Below are 21,760 nucleotides of genomic sequence, written 5' to 3' on the forward strand. Positions count from 1 at the left end.
TGTTCGTTGTAATTATGTTATAAGCACATAATAATAATAATAATAATAATAATAATAATAATAATAATAATAATAATGCTATTTATTATTATTATTATTATTATTATTATTACTATTATTATTTTAATACAACCTAAAGTATAATGTATACGTTTTTAACACAATTCTTTTTTTAATACCACCTTGTGGTTTTCAGTATGCATATGGACAAAATTTTCTTTTTTTCCTCTTTTCTATCCTCGAGGGCGGCAGTACTGGCGCAAAAAACACACCTTTGGACAATGTAGTTCTCAAATAATCAATTCCCACACTGCTCCATGATGGGCAGCCTACACTTCCCAGCGTTCCTCAGAGTTGCTCTGGTCCGTTTGTTTTGCTGCTCAGACGCGGCTAGTTCAACTTGCCACAGCACGGAGAAGCTGAGGGTTGTTCTTCTGATGGCTGTCTTCCGCATAGCGTGAATTCAACCTCTTCTCTTTAATTAGCATCTAACGGTCGCTTGTATTCCATGTGATTCTGCTTTGTAGTTTTTGTTTTGTAGTCTTATCGCAAGGTTAAATTCATTGGCTAACATTTAGTTAGCTAGCTGGCTAACGTTTACAGGAGTTTCCACTTGTTGCTAGCCAAGAGGAGCATCGCCCACAACAATGCCAGGATACCCTTGGTTCTCGTGGTTTCCTTGACAGATATCTGTTTCCTTATGTGTGGTCAAAACAATGGTGACACGGCTCCCATGTGTTGTGACAGAGTTATCAATTGTAAAAAAGAAAAGAAAAAAGTTCACAGGCATCCCATTTTCGTTCTTAATCTGATTAACGGTGCACTTAACAGCGTTTTCCGCTGATGAAAGTAGTGCTGCGCCATACTTTGCGAAGTCAGCCGTTTACGGTGTCCGCTCCTCGTCTCAAAGTATGGATATATCCAGCGACTCTGACTCATGCGACAGGACCCCGGACCACCGGTCACGGCGGCGCGAAGCCCACCGGGAGAGGGCCAGAGGCAATGGGAGAGAAGTCGACGGGCGAACCGTAGACATCTCCGAGAAAATCAGCACTCTTGCAAACACCTTACAGGTACTTTGCGCAGGTTTGCGTCAAAAGACATGCTATGTGGATCTGTTCAGGGTCCACCTGCAAGCATTCACCTGTGTTTGTCCCCAACCATACGACCAAGTCAGGTGTTGGGAGATAACAAATCACTTAGGTATAAGTTTCATCTCATCATGGGCTGGGAACACACTGAACAATGGTCTGTTGGCCTTTTTTCGGCAAATTTTCAGTATCAGACTCTTTAGTTACTGCATTTAAATGATGTTTATACACTTTTTAAATGTAGGGTTTTCCATCAGTTTATGGTTCAATTGTTATTATGGAAAAGAAAAGAAAAATCAATTGCCGTGTGAGAAGGCAGCATAATGCAGTGATGCTCTTCCTTGTGTTTGTCTGATTCAGAGTGCTCCTGTTTTTGTGTCTCTTCTTTGGAGAATTAACCTGCTTAAATGGCATGTATTCCCTATTTACACGAGTAATAAATGGATACCAGTCAAACTTGCCACAAAAGATTTAGTGTTGGTATAAATTCATAATTAACATTCATAGTTTGGGAATGAAAAAACAACCACTGGTGTCAGAGACATCCTTTTGTCTTTCATGTGCTTTTTTCCGGCTAATGAAAGCACTTGTATATATAATAAAATGAATGAATGGATGGATAACTCTGTATGCATAGCCTGTTTTGAATCCTTAACACATTTCAGCAGTCTTTAACTGGAAGTGTCTTAATGGCAGGACACCAGCAGGAACTTGACCAAAGTAGACAAGATGCTGGGTCAGTACAGGGAGCACACAGACGACCAGGCTGAAGCCATGGCACTGGTGAGATGCCTGTTCTCTTAGATGTCTTCTATTTTATTTTATTGCTGTACTACATATGTTAAGGCTGTTTTATTCTGCTTTATTTAGCTATTTTACATTATAGAGCCATTTAGGTTTTTTTCTTGAGTTTACACTTGAAGTTAGTTTCATTTTTTTAAATTATTTATTTAGAATTTGATGATCGATGTCCTTTTTTTCCTTATTTAGTTTGTTTTGCTGTCTTTTATTTAAGCTGTTTTGCTGTATGTTTTATGTTAAGGCTACTATAATACAAGAATTTCCCAAAGTTTGTGATAAATAAAGCACATCTTAATTCTAGCAGTTTCACCCACTAATTTATGCCTTTTTATTCAGGTTTTTTTAAGTGAATGACACTCCCAATTTTTTGCCAACTATATGTTTATTAGATCAGTTTCTGCTGACAGCATTATACATCAGTATACATAAGGCAATCAACAAGGACAAACTGTATGGAAAAGAAGGAAAAGCCCCCAGAAAAATAGAAAAATGGGGAGTGACTTCTTAGGGGTCAGTTTGCCAGTTGAACCCATTTATCATACACAGCTGCATGGGGCCTTTGGTAGCAACACTAAGCAGTCAGAGATGGCTGGTTAGAGATGGATCATCAGATGCTGACATTGAGGTCAAATCCATTCTCTCTAAGTATGTTAAGAAAGGGCCCCAAATACGACACTCCCATTTTTGCTTAAAAACAACAACAAAAACGTCTCTCTGCCTCCTTCTAAGTCATTTATACTTTTCATGCATCAGCTTAGGGAGAACCTAGAGGAGTCAATCAGCCAGCTGCAGACACAGAGGCGATCCAACGGGGTTCGGAGCTCCTCAGCCTCCACCCTGCATACCAGCGACCTGGAAGCTTCCTCAGGATCAGGTATGAAAAAAATGACCAGTAGAACCAGTGATCGAGTTTTGTTTAGTAAATCTTTTTCAGAGTATGAAAGTATTCTACTTCCTGCTATATGTTTATATTGTTTGTTAGTTTGCAAAGCAAACCTCTGATAAAATGTATGCTTGTGATTTCAGAAGGCCAGCGTTTCTACCCCACTTCTCCACTTAAGGATTACACGAGCCCTCCAGGAAGGAGGAGGAGGTCTCAATCTGCCAATGTTCGCTTCAAGGAAACAAGCCTGGAAGGAGACGGTGTAAGGAACAACAGACCAGCTAGTGCTTCATTCACGTTCAGCATATTGCCACTAGAGGGCATATTGGGTAGATCCACATAGAGTATGTTGTATAGTCCAAAAAAGTTACTTTTCACTGGCCACAGTGGAAAATGTCATGGGGTCAAGGAAAGGTGTGAAGGAGACTTGATAAGTAAAGAGGAGGATAGTGTACGCTAGACTCCTTTACAGTGTTACAGCGGATGTCTGCTGTATTGAAAAGTACAACATCCACAACATAGATTAGAAAATGCACATCTTACTCCACCTCAGCATGTTCTTACCAGCTGAACAACAGTGGAACTTAAAGGCACTTTGATCAGTTAATACAGCTCATAATCTGAAATTAGAAAGTTTTTATAAATCTGCGTTCTTCTAACAGTGCAAAAGCTCAACAAGAAGCCAATTTTATTGTAGTCGTGTAAGAGTTCAACTGTGGTTGTTGCTGTGTGATAAAAATTAAAAACATAGGATCAGGTTGTGGACATGGATGTCATGTTTAATACATGAGCTGTGCTATCTTGTCAGATTTGTTGATCATTTTCAGTCGCTATAGATTATGGGAATGACCTCCTACTTTCCTAAAGAATGGTGTAATGTATCCTCTGCTGATGGAGGTAATAAAGGAAGCTTTGAAGCACTTTTATTCAGTTTTTGTAGAATTTGTGCAGCTCTTACTGTGACTGCCAAAACAATACTTCTGGGTCATTTAACTTAATTAGAAACCTCCTAAGCAAAATTGGCTGTTCAATTACAACCCATAAATGCAGTATCGGGTTCTGTGGATGTGTCTCTGCTGCTGAAGTCTTGGTCAGGGATTCTGACTGTGGCTACTGACGTTTTCCTGACAGACTTTTTTGCTGCTATTTAATTTTTTGAATGAAAGAAAGCATCAGGTGATATGCTGATTTATCATCTCCTATTTGAATAAACCTCTTTCATTTGATACATAACAATAGGTTATCTGCTGAACTTGGTAAGCAGTGTTAAGAGGATGGATAGAGAGATGGATAGTTATGATAATCCAGTAACCTAAATCCAGTATTTCAGGGGATTAGTCTGACACTAAATGAGGCTAACAAAAATGAGAAAAATAGATGAACATTTGAATCGCATGAATATTTTTCATAGTGTAGGAGAAAGCTGGTTATTATTTGTCAGTCGGCTATGTCACTTTTATGTGTTATCGTCTTAACTAGTCCTTAATTAATCTGTATGTGTGTTAAATCTCTTTAATGACACTGATGGGACATGGAGGTTGAGGCAGAGTTCAGACAGACTGTCCTGTTTGTTGAGTGCCAACTGAGAAAGTTAAGAGACGATTATCAACAGCAGAACTGAAGATAAGAGAGTAAATAACTCATCTACAGCTCTTATTCCAAGTCAGAGTTTCACAGAATCAGACTGTAAATTTATTTAAGTGATGGGAGTAATCACATTAGTTTGATGGCCCAACAACACAAAAAGGAGCCGGAGGATTGGATTACTCTTTTTAAACATTATATCATTGAACTGTTTATGATTACTAATGGTAAATGGACTGGTTCTTATATACGCTTTTCTAGTCTAGCTGACCACTTAAAGTGCTTTACACAATTTGCCTTAAAACAACACTTTTTTCTAGTGCTTCTATCTAACACTCACACACAGTTACACTCTGATGGATGCATCGGAGAGAGATTTGGGGTTAATATCTTGCCCAAGGCATGCAGACTGGAGCAGATTGAACCGCTCACCTTACTGGTCTATCACCTGAGCTACTGTTCATATAAGATGAGGATTATGGTGTAAACTTACCTCTGCATCCTGTATAATAAATATAGTTCTAGTATTTGTAACAAACCAAAATGCCTCCTGAAACTTTCATTGTCAGGAGGCACAGCTCTCTGAACCAATATGGCATCTGTGTGGTTGCATGTTTTCACTGGACAGCAGCAATCACCTGTAAATAAGACATTTATTACGCCACCTTTGGCCTAATGTGTCAGTTCAGTTGAATTTAAGTCTTTTTATAGCACCAAATAACGACAACAGTTAGCTCAAGGCACTTTATATTGTAAGGTAAGGATTGTAGAATAATAGAGAGAAAACCCGAACTATAGCACAGTCCCCTATGAGCAAACACTTGGCAGTGGGAAGGAAAAACTCCCTGTTAACAGGAAGAAATCTCTGGCGGGACTGGAGGAGCAGGGAGGGGCGGCCATCTGCCGCAACCTTCTGGGGGTTGAGGGGAAGAGACGGGATAAAGGAAACAGTACTGGGCAGAGCCAGAGATTAATAATGACTAATGATGAAATGCAGAGACATGAGTGACGAAGAAATACCGAGTGCATCATGGGAAACACCCAGCAGTCTAGGAGGGCTCAGGGTCACCTGATCCAGCACTAACTACTGTACATGCTTCATCAGAAAGGAAAGTTTTAAGCCTAATCTTAAAAGTAGAGACGGTGTCTGTGTCCCGAATCCAAACTGGTTCCACATGACCTCTTCTAACATGGTGATACGAGGTACTTAATATAAGATGGGGCCTGATTATTAAGATCTTGTATGTGTAGAGAAGGATTTTAAATTCACTGGCAGCCAATGAAGAGTCGCCAGTATGGGAGAAATATGCTGTGTTTCTAGCCGCTGTCAGCGAGAGTGCGCTCACTGCAGCATTTTCCATCAACATCATTTTATTCACATGGGTTTTCATTTGTGTTAGTTTTTCCCTTTCAGATATCTGTAGTGTGTTTTCTACGACGCAGCGATGTGGAGCGCCGCTCAGCCGTGCCCTGCTCGTGTCTCGCGTTTTGTATTCAGCGTGGGTTTGTGGCTGTCTCACACAGATTCATACCCTGCACCAGTCCATGAGGGATCTGCGTTGTGACCAGCAGAGACTGTCTGATGACCTGGATAGAGAAATCCTCCGGAGGAACCGGTATCTGAAGTCTGAACATAAAAGCTCATACCTTCTCACACAACACATTCACAATTGAATTTGACAGCTATTGTTTTTATGTTACTGCAAAAGTCATTTTATGGCCAAATCTCCAATAATGGTTTGTTGTTGTCAAGTAGCATAATTAAACCGTTAGCCAGAGCAGCACTGGTGCTAGTTTCTCTTTGCCAAATTAGAAAAGCTGCAGAGTCGTTCAGACACACTAAATACGATTATTCTCATTTGTATTCAGTCTGACTGCATTGACCTCTGGAAAAAACGGTCATTACAATAGGTTGTTTTTTGAAAAACAAATGTGGCTTAGTAACAGCAGACGGCTCTCTTACAGTTTATTAAATTGAAGAGCGATACGTTTCCAAGAGCGTTACTATGTATCTCGCACTGTTTTGGTAAGCCACAATGAATGCAAGCAGGCTTTTATAGTCTCTTCTTCTTCACTTCTGCCCACAGAGTCATCAGTTTAAGTTCTCGGCTCTGGGAAGACAGTGTTGGAATATTGATCTTTTACTTTTCATATGCACCGAACATAAAAAAAGTTTTTTGCTTGGGGTTTGCAAACAGAAGCACGGTTTCCATCTCTGTGAAGTCTCCTTAATGAAAAGGTGATAAAAGTGTCACAGGGAACTTAAAGAGACGGCGCCGCGCAGTCAAAACGGATTAGAATTTGACATTTTGAAGTTATTAAAAATCACTCCTACCCAGCGCCGCTGACCAGAGCAAATCGATCCAGCGTCGTATTTCAGCATCCGAAGCTGCATAATTATTTTTTAGTGCTGTCAAATAATGCATTTATGGGTCCTGGAATAGTATTTCCAGTGTTTTGCAGTGTAAATATTTTCAGCCAGCTTGATTTGTCTGTTTTTGTTTTTTCCCTTCTTTTGTAGGGCTGATATTGACACCAGGCGGGCGATGGAAAGCCTCACAGAGCACATGACAGCTTCCCTGAGACAGGACTCAGTGAGTTGTGGCTGTGTATTTCATTGCCAGTACTTCAAGTGTGCTTTCTGGCTCTGTGAATGTGTAAAGAAAAGCGGAGGCATCCAGAATTTAAGGCCATCGCATCACAAATTTTGATGGATGAAAGCTGCTGTATAAAGCATGGAATATGCAAATAGCTGGAGTTTCTGGAATAGAAAATGGCAAAAGACAAATGGCTTCCTCTTTTTTTTTTAAAGTAGGCTCATAGTGCTCCAACTTTAGCAAATATTTCCCTTTAATTTCCAGGCACACAGCTTGTTACTGCGCCATCAGTACTGTGACAAATACACAGCCCCACATGACGCCCAATATGTTTAATATTTTTTATCTCATCCTGTCTGTGGGCGTGACAAGATAAAGCTTTTTACAGGTGGATATGATGCTTCCTGATTAGGCAGGGAGGCGCTGCAACGCGAATGTAATACACTCAGTCAGTTATGAAAGATATTTTTATCATCCGCACTTTTAATTTCCTGTTTTCTCATCTATCGCACGCTGATGCCATTCCTGCGCCGGCGCGAATGTTCGCGTGACCCGAGGAGCGCTCATTCTCTCTCTCGCCGTCTGTAGGTGTCGTCTCGTGTGGAGCGGCGTCTGCAGGAGCTGGAGAGAGAGATGCACGGCGAGCAGAGGAGCACGGGCGGAGAGAGGAGGCCGGAGCAGCGGGCGGCCGCGTCTGACGAGCCGCAGGAGGTGACACTCCTCCTCGCCACTCACCTCCCACACCTGGCTCTTATCGCTAGGGGCAAGATGGAGGCACATGAATTCAGTGGAAAGATTTAACTATAACTAATGACCACATTCATTTATTAGAGACAACACTTAAAAGCGCCAAGTGAATATTAAAGTTATGACTGGCATCCGTGTTACCTGGTGATCAGCAAAGTTGATCTTAATCACAAATATATCTATAATTCATCCAAGATTTTAAAAATGCAAATTCTACAATAGATTATACAGCAACACAGAGTTCCTGTAGTAATACAAGCCTCGTGCAAATGTGATTATATATTTATTCGTGTTCCTTCTGCCGTTGCATAAGAATGTGTTGGTCCGTGTTTCCCACAGATGTGTGTCATGAAATGAGGCGCACACACTTTCAGAATGGAATTATTACCAAAATAGTACGTTTCTCTGGCAGATATCTAATTGGACAAACACTTGTGGAAAATAAATGAATAATAATAAACACAATGAGCTGCTTCTCAGTCCAGCTTTTCATCAATCATTGCAGTTTAGAAGGGATAACGACGGCGATCATTCTGCTCCATGTTTTGGGGAAGCATTTGCATTAATATGGAGGACAGCAACAAGCACAACCTGGCCCCGAGCCAGCCAGCAGGCGAACAAGAGATGGAAAGGGTCGGAGCAAAGGACCTACTTTCTTTACCAAATAAGAGCGAGGGGATTGTCCGGTGTTAAATCGCTGGTGTTTTTGTCTAAGACTGTCTAAGACCTCTGTCAGTGCGCCCCAGGGTGGCTGTGGCTACAATGTAGCTGCCATCACCAGTGTGTGGATGTGTGGATGACTGGATATGTGAAGCGCTTTGGGGTCCTTAGGGACTAGTAAAGCGCTATATAAATACAGGCCATTTAAGACTGATACAAAAGCGCTGAAAGGAGTGTGTGCCAAATGTGTTTGGATTACCAATAATACACCTCAGCAGCTTACCCAGGTAAAGTCTGTGAATGGGAAACTGCTTTAGAAAAGTTTGGACGGCATTTTAGGCGCAAATAAAGAAGAGTTTGTTTTGCTGCGCAGCATAAAGAAAACAAGCTCAAATTCATCAGAAGAGTGAACACTCAATGAAAATATAATAGATGTTTTGAGGTTTACTGGACATTCAGATTTATTATGTGCAGACGGGCTCATCAGCAGTTTCACCTTTAACCAAAATAGTCTTTGAGATCAGTTGGAAAGGTTACACGTTCCAATCTCTCTTTAGTCCTTCTTTGTCACATATGCAGAAATTTGGCTGATGAAAGCATGTCAGTAGCACCTTCCACAAAACAGCGCGGGGCTTTCAGGCAGTCTTTTGTTACACTGGGATTTTCCCAACATAATAACGCTGCCATCTGTGGTACAGCGATATTACAGTGAAAGTATAGTGGACCGTAGAAACAAAAACAGGTTGTCCGTTCAGAATTTGTGGGAAGTCAAAATAAGCATACTTGGTGGGATTAGTGAGCTTCTACAGGTTTAGATACAAGGATGGTTATTCTCCCTCACAAATACAGTTACAGAGCAGGGGAAACATCGAGGTTTCTAGTGGCTTTCATGCTTACTGTACCTTCAATAACAGATTCTATAAGGTTCTTAAAGCTCGTTCTGCTTTATGAGACTATAAAACACACTAAGTAATTGCGTTGTTATAGTGCAGATGGTTGCTAAGCAAGAAATTGCTGCTTTCTTATATTTAATGCCAATCACGATCGTTGTCAAGACGTGATTTGTCTAAAAGCACAAGTGGCTGTGAAAGCGCTGTCATTAGGTGCACTTTAGTGATGTAGCTTGATGCGCATTATCTTGTGTTATTACTCATTTCTATTGCTACTTTACATTTAACCACACAAACCCTCCACATTATAGATCATCAGCAAAATGCCGCTTAATGATATTTCTTGGTTCATCTGTATCTTCTCCCAATCTGTCACGTCTGTTGTATTTTACCGGTGAACCACAGAGGGGCGCTGTGTATCCAGACTGATAACCTGTGTGAGCAAGAGTTTTTCAACACGCTGTGTAGTGATGGTAGCTACCAATTCATTTGCATCCCTCTCCTCTGTCGTGCCCTAATGGGACACCAGCGGGGCCCAGGGCGATGGGAAATAATGCATTTGCCCAAAAATTAAGGGTAAATAAACAAGCATGAGGAAATGAAGAGGAAAATAATCTCTTTCACTACTAAAGAGCAGGAGAGGAGGGAGAGCAGAGGGCACATTTATTCCCCACCGATGGGCCCGCTGTGATGTGAATCAAATAGATGATGAGTCACTTGGGTAGATGTTATTGCTAGCAGCCGGTAATTCATCACCACAGCCCGCTTAGAGTGAGTGGGATGGAGTGGGATCTAAGCTCTTGTACAAATCCACCATGGTGCCAGTATCTCGTTCCAAGAAAAAGGCGATGATGATGGGGGGAGGGCAGGGGATACTGTGATGCAATAGCACTTCTCATGTGTCATCTTTATAGTGTCTCACAATAATACACGGTGTTTCCTGCATGGAATTTTGTTTGTGTGTTTTAGACTTTAGGGAGATGCCAAATTGGAGCCAGTGAAAGAGCGGAGAAGATGGCAGCCAGGCTGCTCAAAGCAGACAGGGAGAAATCCAAGGTAAAGAAACTGAGTGTTAAAGGAGCGTTTTTGCATTAGAGAAAATTTGGGATGATCTAAACGCCTTCGAGAATCTTGGTTTCAGTTTTTGCCGTACTGCTTCAACGATCGTTTTAAATAAGGCATGCAGAGACTTTATTATTGCATTGTAGCTGAAAATGACATTGAAACTTTCTATTTAATGTTACAGTTTTCATAATTGCAGTAATACAAATTATAATGTTTACTTTTTATTTACTGATATAGAAAACTTAATTGTGGCTCAAAATGTGAAGGCTATGATTTGTACTTATTTGACAGATTGTTCATTTTCCTCTTATTTGGGAATTTTTGTTGAACAGATATGTCTATTATTTTCCAGGCAAGGAAAGTTAAGTTTAAAACATTGAATTTCTTTTTGATGATTTTTGTTTCGTTCTGCTGTAAGTTTCTGGATTAAACCCTGATACTGTTCAAATTCATGTAAATTGTTTTTGCTTCGCTGTCCTCAGATGGGGCAGGAACTAGAGAGAGCCAGAAGACTGCTGGAACAGTCAGAAGATAGCAGAGAGTCCCTCGTTCAACAGGTTTGTTTGTCCTCTGCCTGATTGTATGTAAACCAGTAAAGCTCATGAGACAAAACAGTAAGATGAGAAGAGACTTTTTGGAAATCTTCAGTGTTGTTCTGCCTGCTGTCAGACAGTCGGATGTCTTTTTTTCTACGTTTTCTTACACGGCTGATGATCCCCAGGTGGAGGACATGCGCTGCGAGCTGCAAAGGACAAGGGAGGAGAAGACGGGGCATGAGAGGGCACGGCTGGAGACTTCTCGGCCCAGTGCTCAGCCACATGGCAGCTATGCTGACAAGGATGGTGGAAGAGGTGGGCTGCAAGGGCCAGGTATTCGGTTGTCAGGGGAGAAGAGGGTGTATGGATGCAAGTTAAATGGATGGTTTTAAAGATTGCTGTGCCAGTGGAAATGGATGCTAAGATTTTGTTTTTTAGGATGACAAGTTTCGGGTTTTAAATGTACAGAGTTGTGAAATGAAACACCGACAGCTCTGTTTCCTTCTTTTGCTCAATACTCAGTAAAACACAGCAAAACAGCACAGTTACAAGCGAGCAGCAGAAATGAAATGCAGAGAAGGTGACGCAAGACAACAGAGCAAAACAAAAAATGCAGCCTGCTCACTGTGAAAACTTGAGTGTGGACTTACATTCATTCACAATGTGTTCACAAGATATACTGAAATTTTTAAACCGTGGGATGATTTATCTGTCACGTGGATGCTCGTTTTAAACATTTTCAAATAATAACGTCATTGTGTGTAGATCATCTCTACCAGCCAAAATCTTGGGCTTCCAGTCGATCTATACTTAACTAGGCTTTTTTTACTCATGATGGCTCTGCTGTTTTTAGGGGGGGCTGCGAATCAGAAGAAAGAGGAGCTAAAGCCTCAGTCACACAGGCCTAGAGGGCGGTCAGTGACCACAGGAGCAGGGTCCTATCACTATCAACAACTGTGTACTCCCTGAATGTCTGGAAAGGGGTTGCAGGCTGTTGCCAGGGGAAATCAGTTGTTGTGCAAAGAGGGCGCTGCACGTTTTTGTGATTGCTTTCACAATTTGCGTTGCACTTTTCAGTTCCACTCCTTTGAAAGAAGTTTCTGCGTGTTTGCAGACAAGTCTCCAGGACGTTTTTGGTGCAACCATTCTAACATGACATTTTTTGCAATCTCGTGCAACCTCTTGCCAACTGTGCAGGAAATATGCACTTCTCCCTAGCAACTGGTGGTTACCAGGGAGTCACTGACCCGTCTCTAGAGCTGCATGAGTGGTGCTGTAGCACCACTCACACAAGCTGCCACCAACCTCCAGGAACAATTTGCAAGCAGGAATACACATTTTTCTCTCATGACCAGAGGTTGCGAGGTGGTTGCAGACCAGTCTGTAGGCGTGTTTGACTGGGGCTTAAAACTGTGTGTTTCATAGAGAGGATGGACACAGAGGCAGCCCAATAAAAGATTAAGAACAGTATTTTTTATATTTAACAGTAAATCATGCAAAGTGTAAAACTACTCTAGTTGAGTTCAAGAATAAAAATAAAGTTAGAAGCTTATCTTACATCCCCCGTTATCCTCGTGTCGTGTTTTTGTGTTTCTGTCTTGAAGGTTTGATTGGTTAATGCAGAGCAAAGTAAAAAGGCTTCAGTGCCAGCAAGAAACAAGCTGGTGAAAGGAAAACTTAAACGTTGGTGAGAGGACTGAGAATTGGTTTGAACTACACAGAATATCAAAGATTTATTACCATGAAAGGAGAAAAAATTGAGTGTATATTTGAGAAAAATATTGAAAATCCAACTCTGTGCGTCTCTGGTTTTTTTTGCAACATTGATTTTAGGACATCAAAGTGTCTTTAAAGGCAGTGAAAGCTCCAAAATGAGAGATTCTTTAAGTGTCTCACGTTTTCTAGAAGGTTAGGTTATGTAAGGGGTTTGTGCTGTTTAGTATTAGGTTGAGTGAAAGATTATTTCTTAGTTTAACACTTGTTGTGTTATATGTAGTGCCGACGTAGGACAGTTTTTTCCAATTTCATTGTACTACTGTACTATGTATGACTATGCAATGACAATAAAGAGTTATCTTATCTTATCTTATCTTATCTTATCTTATCTTATCTTATCTTATCTTATCTTATCTTATCTTAGTTTATAATAACTTCATTAAATCCTCATAGCGTGCTTCTGCAAATCAGTACTTAAGTTGTGGAGAATCCTTCATGAGTCGCAGAACTTTTCACTACTTTTGTATTCTGTTCGCCAGATGTTTGGTCGGTGACCAAAGTGACCAAGTCTTTAACTTTAGTGACCCATGTAGAGAATATCATCCACGGCATTATACCCATTGTGAGCTCTAGGAGCAGTGGGACCACGCTGTGTGGCACCTGGGGGGACCAGCTGTTGCTGAAGGACAGTTTGCAAAAGAATTCTGAAAATAAACTGAGAGTGAATCTTATTACGTTTCCCTTAAAAAATAAACCCAAAAACCTGATGCTGTAGCTTACCTGTTGATTGTCATTCTTGTTCCACTTTTTTTATATTTTGTTTCCACCGTGCAGTAACAGCACTCTGGATGTACGTCTGCTGATAGCGGTGTGCATGTGTCAATAGATCGCTCAGACCTGGAAAAGGAAGTGGCAGAACTGCGTGTTCAGCTGTGCAAAGCCTCGGTCCGTGGTGAAGTCGAAGAACTGAAGAGGGCTCTGGACTGTAAAGAGAGGGAGAGGGTCCAGCTCAGCTTACAGTTGAAGGTGTGTGCGAGTCACAGGTGGTTCAAAAAAGAAAGACGGTGCATTTCTCGGGTCGTCTTACTCCAAAGACTAAAGAAGTCTCAGCTGGAGTTCAAACGAACACATCACAAGCATGCTTTTGATTCTGCCCATGCTGCTGTCTCCACCCCGTGCTGAGGTTATGTATGTGGGTCTGTTGCTTCTCCTCCACGGTCGCATCCCCTGCCTGCTCCATACCCCTTGATCCCTTTTATATCGTCAGATGAAGCGACATTTGGAATAGATCAGGAGTCAACAGGCAGTCATTTATCCTTCTCAAACTGGTGCAATGTGTCACTCCCATCACTGAAACAAGATGTAAGAAGAAGGAGGGAAAAAAAGAGTATTGCAATTCCTTGCAAAGTTGGTATCAATAAATTGTTAGTAGAAATAGCTGCACTTCAAGCATTGGCACATTTCTCTAATCTCTGATGTTTCTTTTACTGAAAATGTGTTTAAACACCCACACTTCCCCTATTGCAGAGTAGGTGCTGAGAGAATATGCGGGTGTTTGCATGTATCACCTGGGGCGTCTCGTGCCGTTTTTATGTCTAAATCGAAATAGACGTTGGAAGTGTTTCATTTTTAGTGGTAAATGAGAAAAATGAGGAGAATGGGATGGAAGATTCAATTTTTCAGTGGCTGAATTTATATACAGTCTAATAGGTCTATGACTAATCAGTGTATGACTAATTACTCCTAACTGACAGCCTTATTCAGTATAAACGCCTAAACGGCAACAGGGTTACCTTATTTACCCTTGCTTTCCACTTCAAACTTGCAACTTCAAAGAGATTGTGATTTTCTTGTGGATATTACGTTAATCCAGAGCAACTCTTCTTTTAGATTACTTTTCAGACCAGCGATGTAGATAATCCAATTGTACGTAGCGTGTAAACACCCGCTGACCTCTCTCTGTCTTTGTCTTTTGTCTCTTTCTTAGCTCTGTCATGCCAACCCTTTATTCTTTACTCTAAATATATCACACCTTTTTTTCTTTGCTTCTCTCCTCCTTTTTCTTTTTTCCTACCCAGCATAAACCCATTATTCCACTCTCCCTTTTTCCTGCTTCCCCAACCCCCACCCACACTAGCAATAGTCACTCACTGAAATAATCTAAAATGCAATTCTCTGCTCCACAGAGACACACACCTTGACCTTTCTTTTCTATATATACAAGGAATTATCGTCAGACCTGGCGGTGCGAGAACAACAGCAGCAGCGAATGCTGGAACAGCTGAGGGACATACAGGTCGCTTAAATAATCAACCTTTTATACTGAAGTACAATCACATGATGTTTACCTCTTTATTCTAAGCCACAACTTTATCAGAATTTAATATTAAGATGTGAATAAACTAATCCTGTGGTAATAAGATGCTTGAGATTCTTCTTGTATGGGAATAGTTGCACACGATTTTGTATTCTAAAGGATGAATACACATTTTATTCATAAATTCAGTCTTCCTTTCAGAGCCGAGGGCAAGCAGAGAGGAGAGAGACGGAGGCATTACTCCTCGAGAGCACAAGGAGCAGAGATGAATTGAAGACCAGAGCCCAAGAGGCTGTGCGCCAGTGGAGGGCAAAGTGCAGGAGACTGCAGAAGGAGCTGGAGGAGGCGAGGGCTCGGGCTCAACTTCATACTGACAAGGCCTCACAGGTTGGTTGAAGCAGATGCTTTCATAACAGTTTTTTTGGACACAGCTCACAGAAGCAGCTGATCCTGTTAATGTTGACTTTCAGCGCTGAAATAAAAAGCAAGAATCTTAAAACGTCATTGATTCCAGTGAACTGATCTGCCCTGTCTGTAAAACTACATCTTTGCTCTTTTCAAAATGGGCACTCTTCCAATTTTACACATCAAAATTGGTTTCCTTATCTCAAGCAGCGCTTCGCTCTCCTGATTTGGACTCAGCCGGGGTCTAATGAAAGGTGCTAATGAGTGACATTATGGGAAATGTCAGCGTTAAGAGCTTGACCCGTATTAAGGGCCAGAAAATCTAAATATCTCAGCATCCACTGCATTGATTTTGGCTGTTTTCTTTAATCCACCCACTGTGGGTCGAATAACCTTACGGCTGCAGAGTGCTGAATCACTTGATTGCTTCTGCAAAACAACATTTTTCATGAATCATGTGTGAATGTCCAGCCTAGGTTCATATTAATGTGTTCTTTTAACTCTAAAACCACGTGAGAGCCTTTCATTTTTGCAATGAAACATGAAAAAAGCGTTGTACGTACAGAATACATTGTACTGTGTACAAGATCGTGCCACCGGTTAGCTTTTAATGTGTATTAGCGCAAGTTAAACCAGGACTGCTAAAACCACTTTGCTCTGTTGGCTCTGGTAGTGCTTTCGGTTTATAATTGATCAAAGTGAGAGCTCTCAGGTGAACCGCCAAAGGTTCACTGTGGGAAATCTAGCTGGATCTGGTGGGAAACTGCAGCATAAATTCAGCATTAGCGGCAGTTGTGTCTTAAATGCTCCACCTCTGCTGCTGCTGCAGGTACAGGCTGTGTTACAGCTGGCAGCACTGTTAGCTAGAACCAAGCCTCTTTGTTGCTTTGTCTTAGCAGCAGAGTCTGGCTCACGCACAACTTCTGTGACTTTGTTGGTGTGTTGTGAAAAGTGAAGTGATCAATAATGTCTGTACTAAAATGCAGTTATCAGCTTCAGTAGTGACGCCTCGGGCAGCGGAGAGAAACAAAACTGTAGCTGTGCTGCTCAGTGAGGTCGGGATACGTGGTTGGATGGTGGAAGGCTACAGTTACATACATAATACTGGCAACTAATGTGGACGTTATGGACACCACAAAACTAGTTACAGGCTGTCCTGTTTTCCTGATGTTTCATGTTTGTTAGCAACTTTGTGTTTCTAGCTGTGTTGTAAAATGTGTTTATTTTGTTTAAATGTTTGTTGTAACATATTTGGGAAGTTTGTATTGCAATTAATTAATTAATCTGAGATAATTCTTGTATCTAGATGGACTTTTAAAGCAAATATACAGGAGTCAACAAAAAGCACAATCTGAATATAGACAGAACATTACAACAGGAGTATGAAGCCCTGTGAGCCAAAATCCAGCACAAACAGGAAGTATTTGTCCAGTTAATGATTTGCATAATGACACAATTCCCACTGTATGATCCATGTGTTACAAAGCCCAGACCCCAGAGGTCATTGAGCACCTGAGGAGCCTGAATATGTAAGTGTTTGTAAAGTGTAAGGTGAGCAAATGTAATCAAGAACATGCTAATGGTGTGATGTTATCAGCTTCCTGTCCCAAATTTCAATTGTAAATCCTCATAAGAGGCTTGATTGTGATAGATGCTGCTTGTAGACAAGAAAACGTGTAACCACCAGACAGTTCATTGGGTATACCTCACCTGGATCCTTTGTTTGTCTTCAGACTCAGCTTAATGCTTCATGGCTACATGATATAGCAGGGTGCTGGAAACATTCCTCACAGATTTTAATGCATCACACAGTTCCTGCAGCTTCTTTTCAGCTGCATTTATTGCGTGAATTTTCCGTTCCACCACATCTCAAAGGTGCTCAACTGGATTCACATGTGGCAGCTGTGGAGGCCATTTGAGTACAGTGAACTCACTGTCATGTTCCAGAACCCAGAGATTATTTGAACTTTGTGGCATCTTTGTGAGAGGATCGGTACACTGTGGTCCTAAAGGCACGGACACATTCAGCAACACCACTGAGGCAGGCTGTGGAGTTTAAAGTGGAGTTGATGCTGGTCATTCTCCTCTGACTTCTGGCATCGACAAGCATTTTTGCCCAGAGAACCGCCTCTCGCTGGATATTTTCTCTTTTTTGGGCCATTCTCTATAAACCCTTGAGATGGTTGTGCAAGAAAAATCCCAGCAGATCAGCAGTTACTCAAACTCTCAGACCACAGCTTTGCCACGTTTCAAAGTCCCTTAAATCACCTTTCTCCCCTATTCCCTGACTCGGCTGTGATGACCATGTTTACGTGCCAAAATGCCCCGAGTTTCTGCCATGTGATTGGCTGAGCCACTTCATTGAATGAAGTGAATTTATATAAACCTTTTATTTTTGGGCTCACTAAAGTAGCTTTGCCAAAATACTCCTTATTTACCTTTTACTGGGCCTTGATACAGTGCTTAGTGACATCAAGGAGAAGGAGGAGTAGAAAAAACTGAATGTGAAAGGATGTTAATCGCAGTCTGACACCAGAAATTTGACCTCTTAGGGATTACAAGTACATCATTTGAAAGTCTGGTGACATTAATATGAGCATCCTCCATTGTAACAATATTTATAAGACAAAGAAATCAGGAAAAGCATAAACATCAGAATCACTGCATCCCTGACTCCTCTCTTTGTTCGTGTTCATTCATCCTTCATTTTGTCTTCGTGTCATAGAGGACGACTTTGTGTCATCGTCCAATTTAAACTTTTGAATAATGCATTTTGAATTCACCCGCCATGACCACAAATAGATTACCGTTGCTTGGTATGTTAAAGTGGTCGTGTTTCGTTAAATAATTAACGCCCGTCTATTGTTATTAGCTTAGACGTCACCCCCCATCGATTCCCATCCCATTCGGACTGAAGGAGTCACCTCCAAGCTGGCAGTCAGCACCTTGTGCCTCACAGACAGACAGTCAGACCGACTCCCACCTGGCACACTCGACGTGATGCGAATTAATTACAAAATCATTTTTGCCCTCTTAATGAATTAGGGGAGAGAATCAAGTGCTCAATTAAATGATTAGGCTCTGAGCTGCTGCAAAGTCTCTGCAAATTCCAGTCAAAGCCGGAGTATTAGAAGCAATCTGCCTTGAGCAGACCTGACCATTGTCCCTTATCGAGAAGCTGAGTGCAAGCATTTTCCTATCAGTGCAGGAGCTGGTACTGCATATGTTTCCCCCCGCTCCGTCTCTCTGTCACTCTTTCTCATGCACTCATCATCATTGTCAGAGCTCTTCTTTGTACACCATCTCCCTCCTCTTCTTCATTTGTCATTCTTCATTCATCTTTTTTTTCTCTTCCTCTACCCGGCTCGTTCTCTTTATTGCTCCCGCTCTCTCTCTCCCTCCAGGCAGCCAGGGAAAAGGAAAACTCTCAAGCCCAGCTGAAGGCGCTGAGCCAGCAGACTGAAGCAGCCCGCAGGGAGCTCGCTGAAATCCTAGGCCGCTTGGCCCAACGTGAAGAGGAGCTCCACCGCAAGGACGTGGAGCTGTCGGAGACACACCAGCGCCAGTTGTCACTGCAGCAGGAAATCCGGGAGGTGTGGGGTCCAACACCCAGATAGATTTCTCCTTCTTTATTATTTTAATTACTAGGATTTTAAAATATGCAGCAGTGTTTTCAAATGTCTAGCACTGCAGGGATTTTATTGAAAAATCTCAATCGAGTAATCTGAGTAATTCCTTTTTAATTGCTTATTTGTTTTTTATTTTTCATGTAAAATCCAAAAATCCATATAAGATGTTGCATTAGAGTCATTAAAGAGCTGTGATAAGATCCTAACAGGACTCCCAACCCCAGGTGAGGGAGGCCTCAGCCACCCTCGAGGATGAGACTCGGCGTCAGGCCGCCGTCCGAGCAAGACTGAAAGAAGAGAACCAGAGGCTGCAAGAACAAGCTGACACCCAAGCTCGCCGTTTTCAGAGGGACCAGGACGCACATGCTGAGCTCCAGGCTGCCCTGAAGCAGATGACTGCAGCCCACGCCCAGCTCGCCCAGCGGTTGTCTGAAGAGGAGAACTGCAGGAAGGAGCTCCAAAAGAGCACATCAGAGCTTCAGGCCAAGCTGACAGCGCTACAGGAAGAACGGACTGTGCTCAGCAAGCAGCTGCAGCTCGAGAGAGAGGTGCATCAGAAGGAGCTAGACGGCTTGAAGGCCACATTGGAGGACAGCAATGCAAAGAAGGCTCGTGAAGTGCAGGACATGCTACAGGTCTGCTGTCAGGAGCGAGACGAAACACAGGCACAAATGAGAGAGCTGAAGGTAGCTGTGATCATTAAGATGTTGTACAGCTAATGTGGAAATGGATAGCTTAGTATAATCACTGGTATCAGCAAGAGTGAAAAAATCCAGAGGCATTATTTACATGAGTGTCAGGTAGCTGTGTGGTAACTGTTAACAGCCCAGAAATAATCTGACACATAATCTTCAGGCTTTTTTTGAGGATTAAGCAAAATACAAGAAATACATTATTAACTTTGAACAAAACTCTTCTTGCTCTTTTTAGTCTTTGTTCTGGGCTAAGCTGCTCGCTGTAGCTATTTATTCTCCAAATCCAAGAATTCTCTCTTTTTAAATATTCCTCATCAAAGCTAAACTCTAAAAACTGCATCAAATGCTTTTATTTTGTCAAACCTTTTCAGATGTTCAAGGTGTCCCTACCCAGGCATGGATCACAGGGCGCCAAACTTTAATTGGCATTTCTACAAATTCAGTGCAGGGTAACGTACCCCAGCAGCTAAACATCTGGTATATTTCCGACCCAGTGAGACACAGACTAAATTCTCATTTAGCGTAATTTTCTTCATTGGTCGTGACCCTGTCCTCTGAGTACTGGTGAATCGAGGATAGCTGAGCTTTTAATGGTGTGTGGTGCCCTGTGGCTCTGTGGGGCCATTCTACAGCTCCAAGCGTGAATATTTAAAAACCCAGATATCAGACCCCCTAAAGTCTCATCAAGGCACTGTTGGAGATAGGAGCTTCACTTGACTCGGTCCCACTGCACCCACACCCCCCTCCCACCTTCAGTATCTCCAAAGATGAGCCCTCCCGGGTACATTGTTTCTTAAGGGGCATGGTCCTCCCTGATATGGCTGAGTTTAGCCCATTAGTTGCGCTGAATGGCATTAATATCTGACATAGCTCATTGTAATGGTGCCATTTCCAAGTGCGGTAAGGACAAGGGCGTTTGCTGGAATGTTTTTAAATATGAGCCTACAGGGGCGGCAGATGTCCCTCAGAAGCCCACCCAATATTCACGTATCATAGCCAGAAGCCTGTATTACAGTTATGACACAGTCAACTGTCAGAAATGGCTTAAAATATTCACATTTCCATGTCCTTGTCCTCTTACTCATGATTTCTCCTCCTCTCCCTCTCCCCTGCCTCGCTCTGTCTTAATCGCTCTCCTTCTGCTTCCCTCCACTTAGAATTTATTTGCTTTTAATGTTTTTCCATTTTTTCCTCTGTTTGTGTCACTCCCGGTCCTGAGTAATTGTCATTCATTCCACTTTACTGTATCCTGTGTAGTTATTATGTTATTATTATATATAGAAAGCTAAAATCTGAGGCTTGCCTTTGCGAGCTTGAGCAGGACTCGTTATTCGTTCTCTTGACCTGTTACTTGATGTTCTCTGGCTTTGCAGCACATAATGTCACGTTGTATTGTGAAATCAGCTTTTACTTGCAAGAACTGACTTAAGATGTTTGGATCCACTGATAAATTTGGCACATAAATTAAATCTGGGTTCAAATCAGTGACATGAGAACTTGTATCTGTTCTGTTTACTCATGGTATTCCCAGAACTGCTACCTGTTTAGCGTTGATAATTTTTGCCCCGGATAAACCGCCCGTGTTTATGATCTCGACATATTACCTGTGTATCATGGCATTAAAAACATCCACTCTCTTCTAGGCAGATGCAGCGTCAGACAAAGAGCTGTGTGGGGCGCTGCGCATCAAGTTGGACAGGATGAAGGATGAATGTGATAAGCTGGCAGCACAGCTGAGCACAAAAGAGGAGGCGCACGCACTTCTCCACAGAAAATACCAGCTACTCAAACAGGAAGTGGAAGACAAAGTAAGCCTGGCCTCTTTGGGCGTGCTTTTTCCAAATTCTTCGGTTAATATTACGGGCCAGTTGTTAATATGTGTGTGTCTGTGCAGATGTTACGTTTTAGGAATATATGATATTTGTTGCTTGATAGAAACACAAGACATTTGGCTATGAGCAAGCAGTCAGCGACTGCGTGACAGAAACTGGTTGCTGTTGCAGTTAGGTCCATACGTTTCTGGACACTGACACGATTTAACCTCTGTACACCACCACAGTGGATTTTAAATCAAATATGACTCAGGTGCAGCCTTTCACCTTTGGTTCACAGGGTTTAACAAAATTATTGCATTAACTGTTTAG

The 21,760-nt window shown here is 41.9% G+C and overlaps 1 protein-coding gene across 5 annotated transcripts in view; it reads left to right on the top strand.

Annotated features, from left to right (window-relative positions):
* Positions 1–158: 158 nt before the first annotated feature.
* The window catches only part of LOC102310496 (centrosomal protein of 128 kDa), a 45,048-nt gene continuing 23,446 nt past the window's right edge, over positions 159–21,760 (top strand). Inside the window, exons 1-16 of one of the 5 annotated variants that reach the window (XM_042218687.1) lie at positions 159–1,073; positions 1,788–1,874; positions 2,646–2,766; positions 2,919–3,037; positions 5,884–5,984; positions 6,881–6,953; positions 7,545–7,667; positions 10,223–10,309; positions 10,801–10,875; positions 11,040–11,187; positions 13,457–13,596; positions 14,795–14,866; positions 15,089–15,274; positions 18,697–18,885; positions 19,146–19,607; positions 21,260–21,424. In XM_042218687.1, the coding sequence (XP_042074621.1) occupies positions 912–1,073; positions 1,788–1,874; positions 2,646–2,766; positions 2,919–3,037; positions 5,884–5,984; positions 6,881–6,953; positions 7,545–7,667; positions 10,223–10,309; positions 10,801–10,875; positions 11,040–11,187; positions 13,457–13,596; positions 14,795–14,866; positions 15,089–15,274; positions 18,697–18,885; positions 19,146–19,607; positions 21,260–21,424 (2,310 nt within the window). In that variant the 5' untranslated portion in view covers positions 159–911. The remainder of the gene's footprint in view (positions 1,074–1,787; positions 1,875–2,645; positions 2,767–2,918; positions 3,038–5,883; positions 5,985–6,880; positions 6,954–7,544; positions 7,668–10,222; positions 10,310–10,800; positions 10,876–11,039; positions 11,188–13,456; positions 13,597–14,794; positions 14,867–15,088; positions 15,275–18,696; positions 18,886–19,145; positions 19,608–21,259; positions 21,425–21,760) is intronic. The other 4 variants (XM_042218684.1, XM_042218685.1, XM_014332023.2 and 1 more) reach the window with 4 other exon arrangements.

This window comes from Haplochromis burtoni, unplaced genomic scaffold (genome assembly GCF_018398535.1).
Source record: "Haplochromis burtoni strain Fernald_Lab_line unplaced genomic scaffold, NCSU_Asbu1 Contig_22, whole genome shotgun sequence".
In the NCBI taxonomy this organism is placed as follows: domain Eukaryota; kingdom Metazoa; phylum Chordata; class Actinopteri; order Cichliformes; family Cichlidae; genus Haplochromis; species Haplochromis burtoni.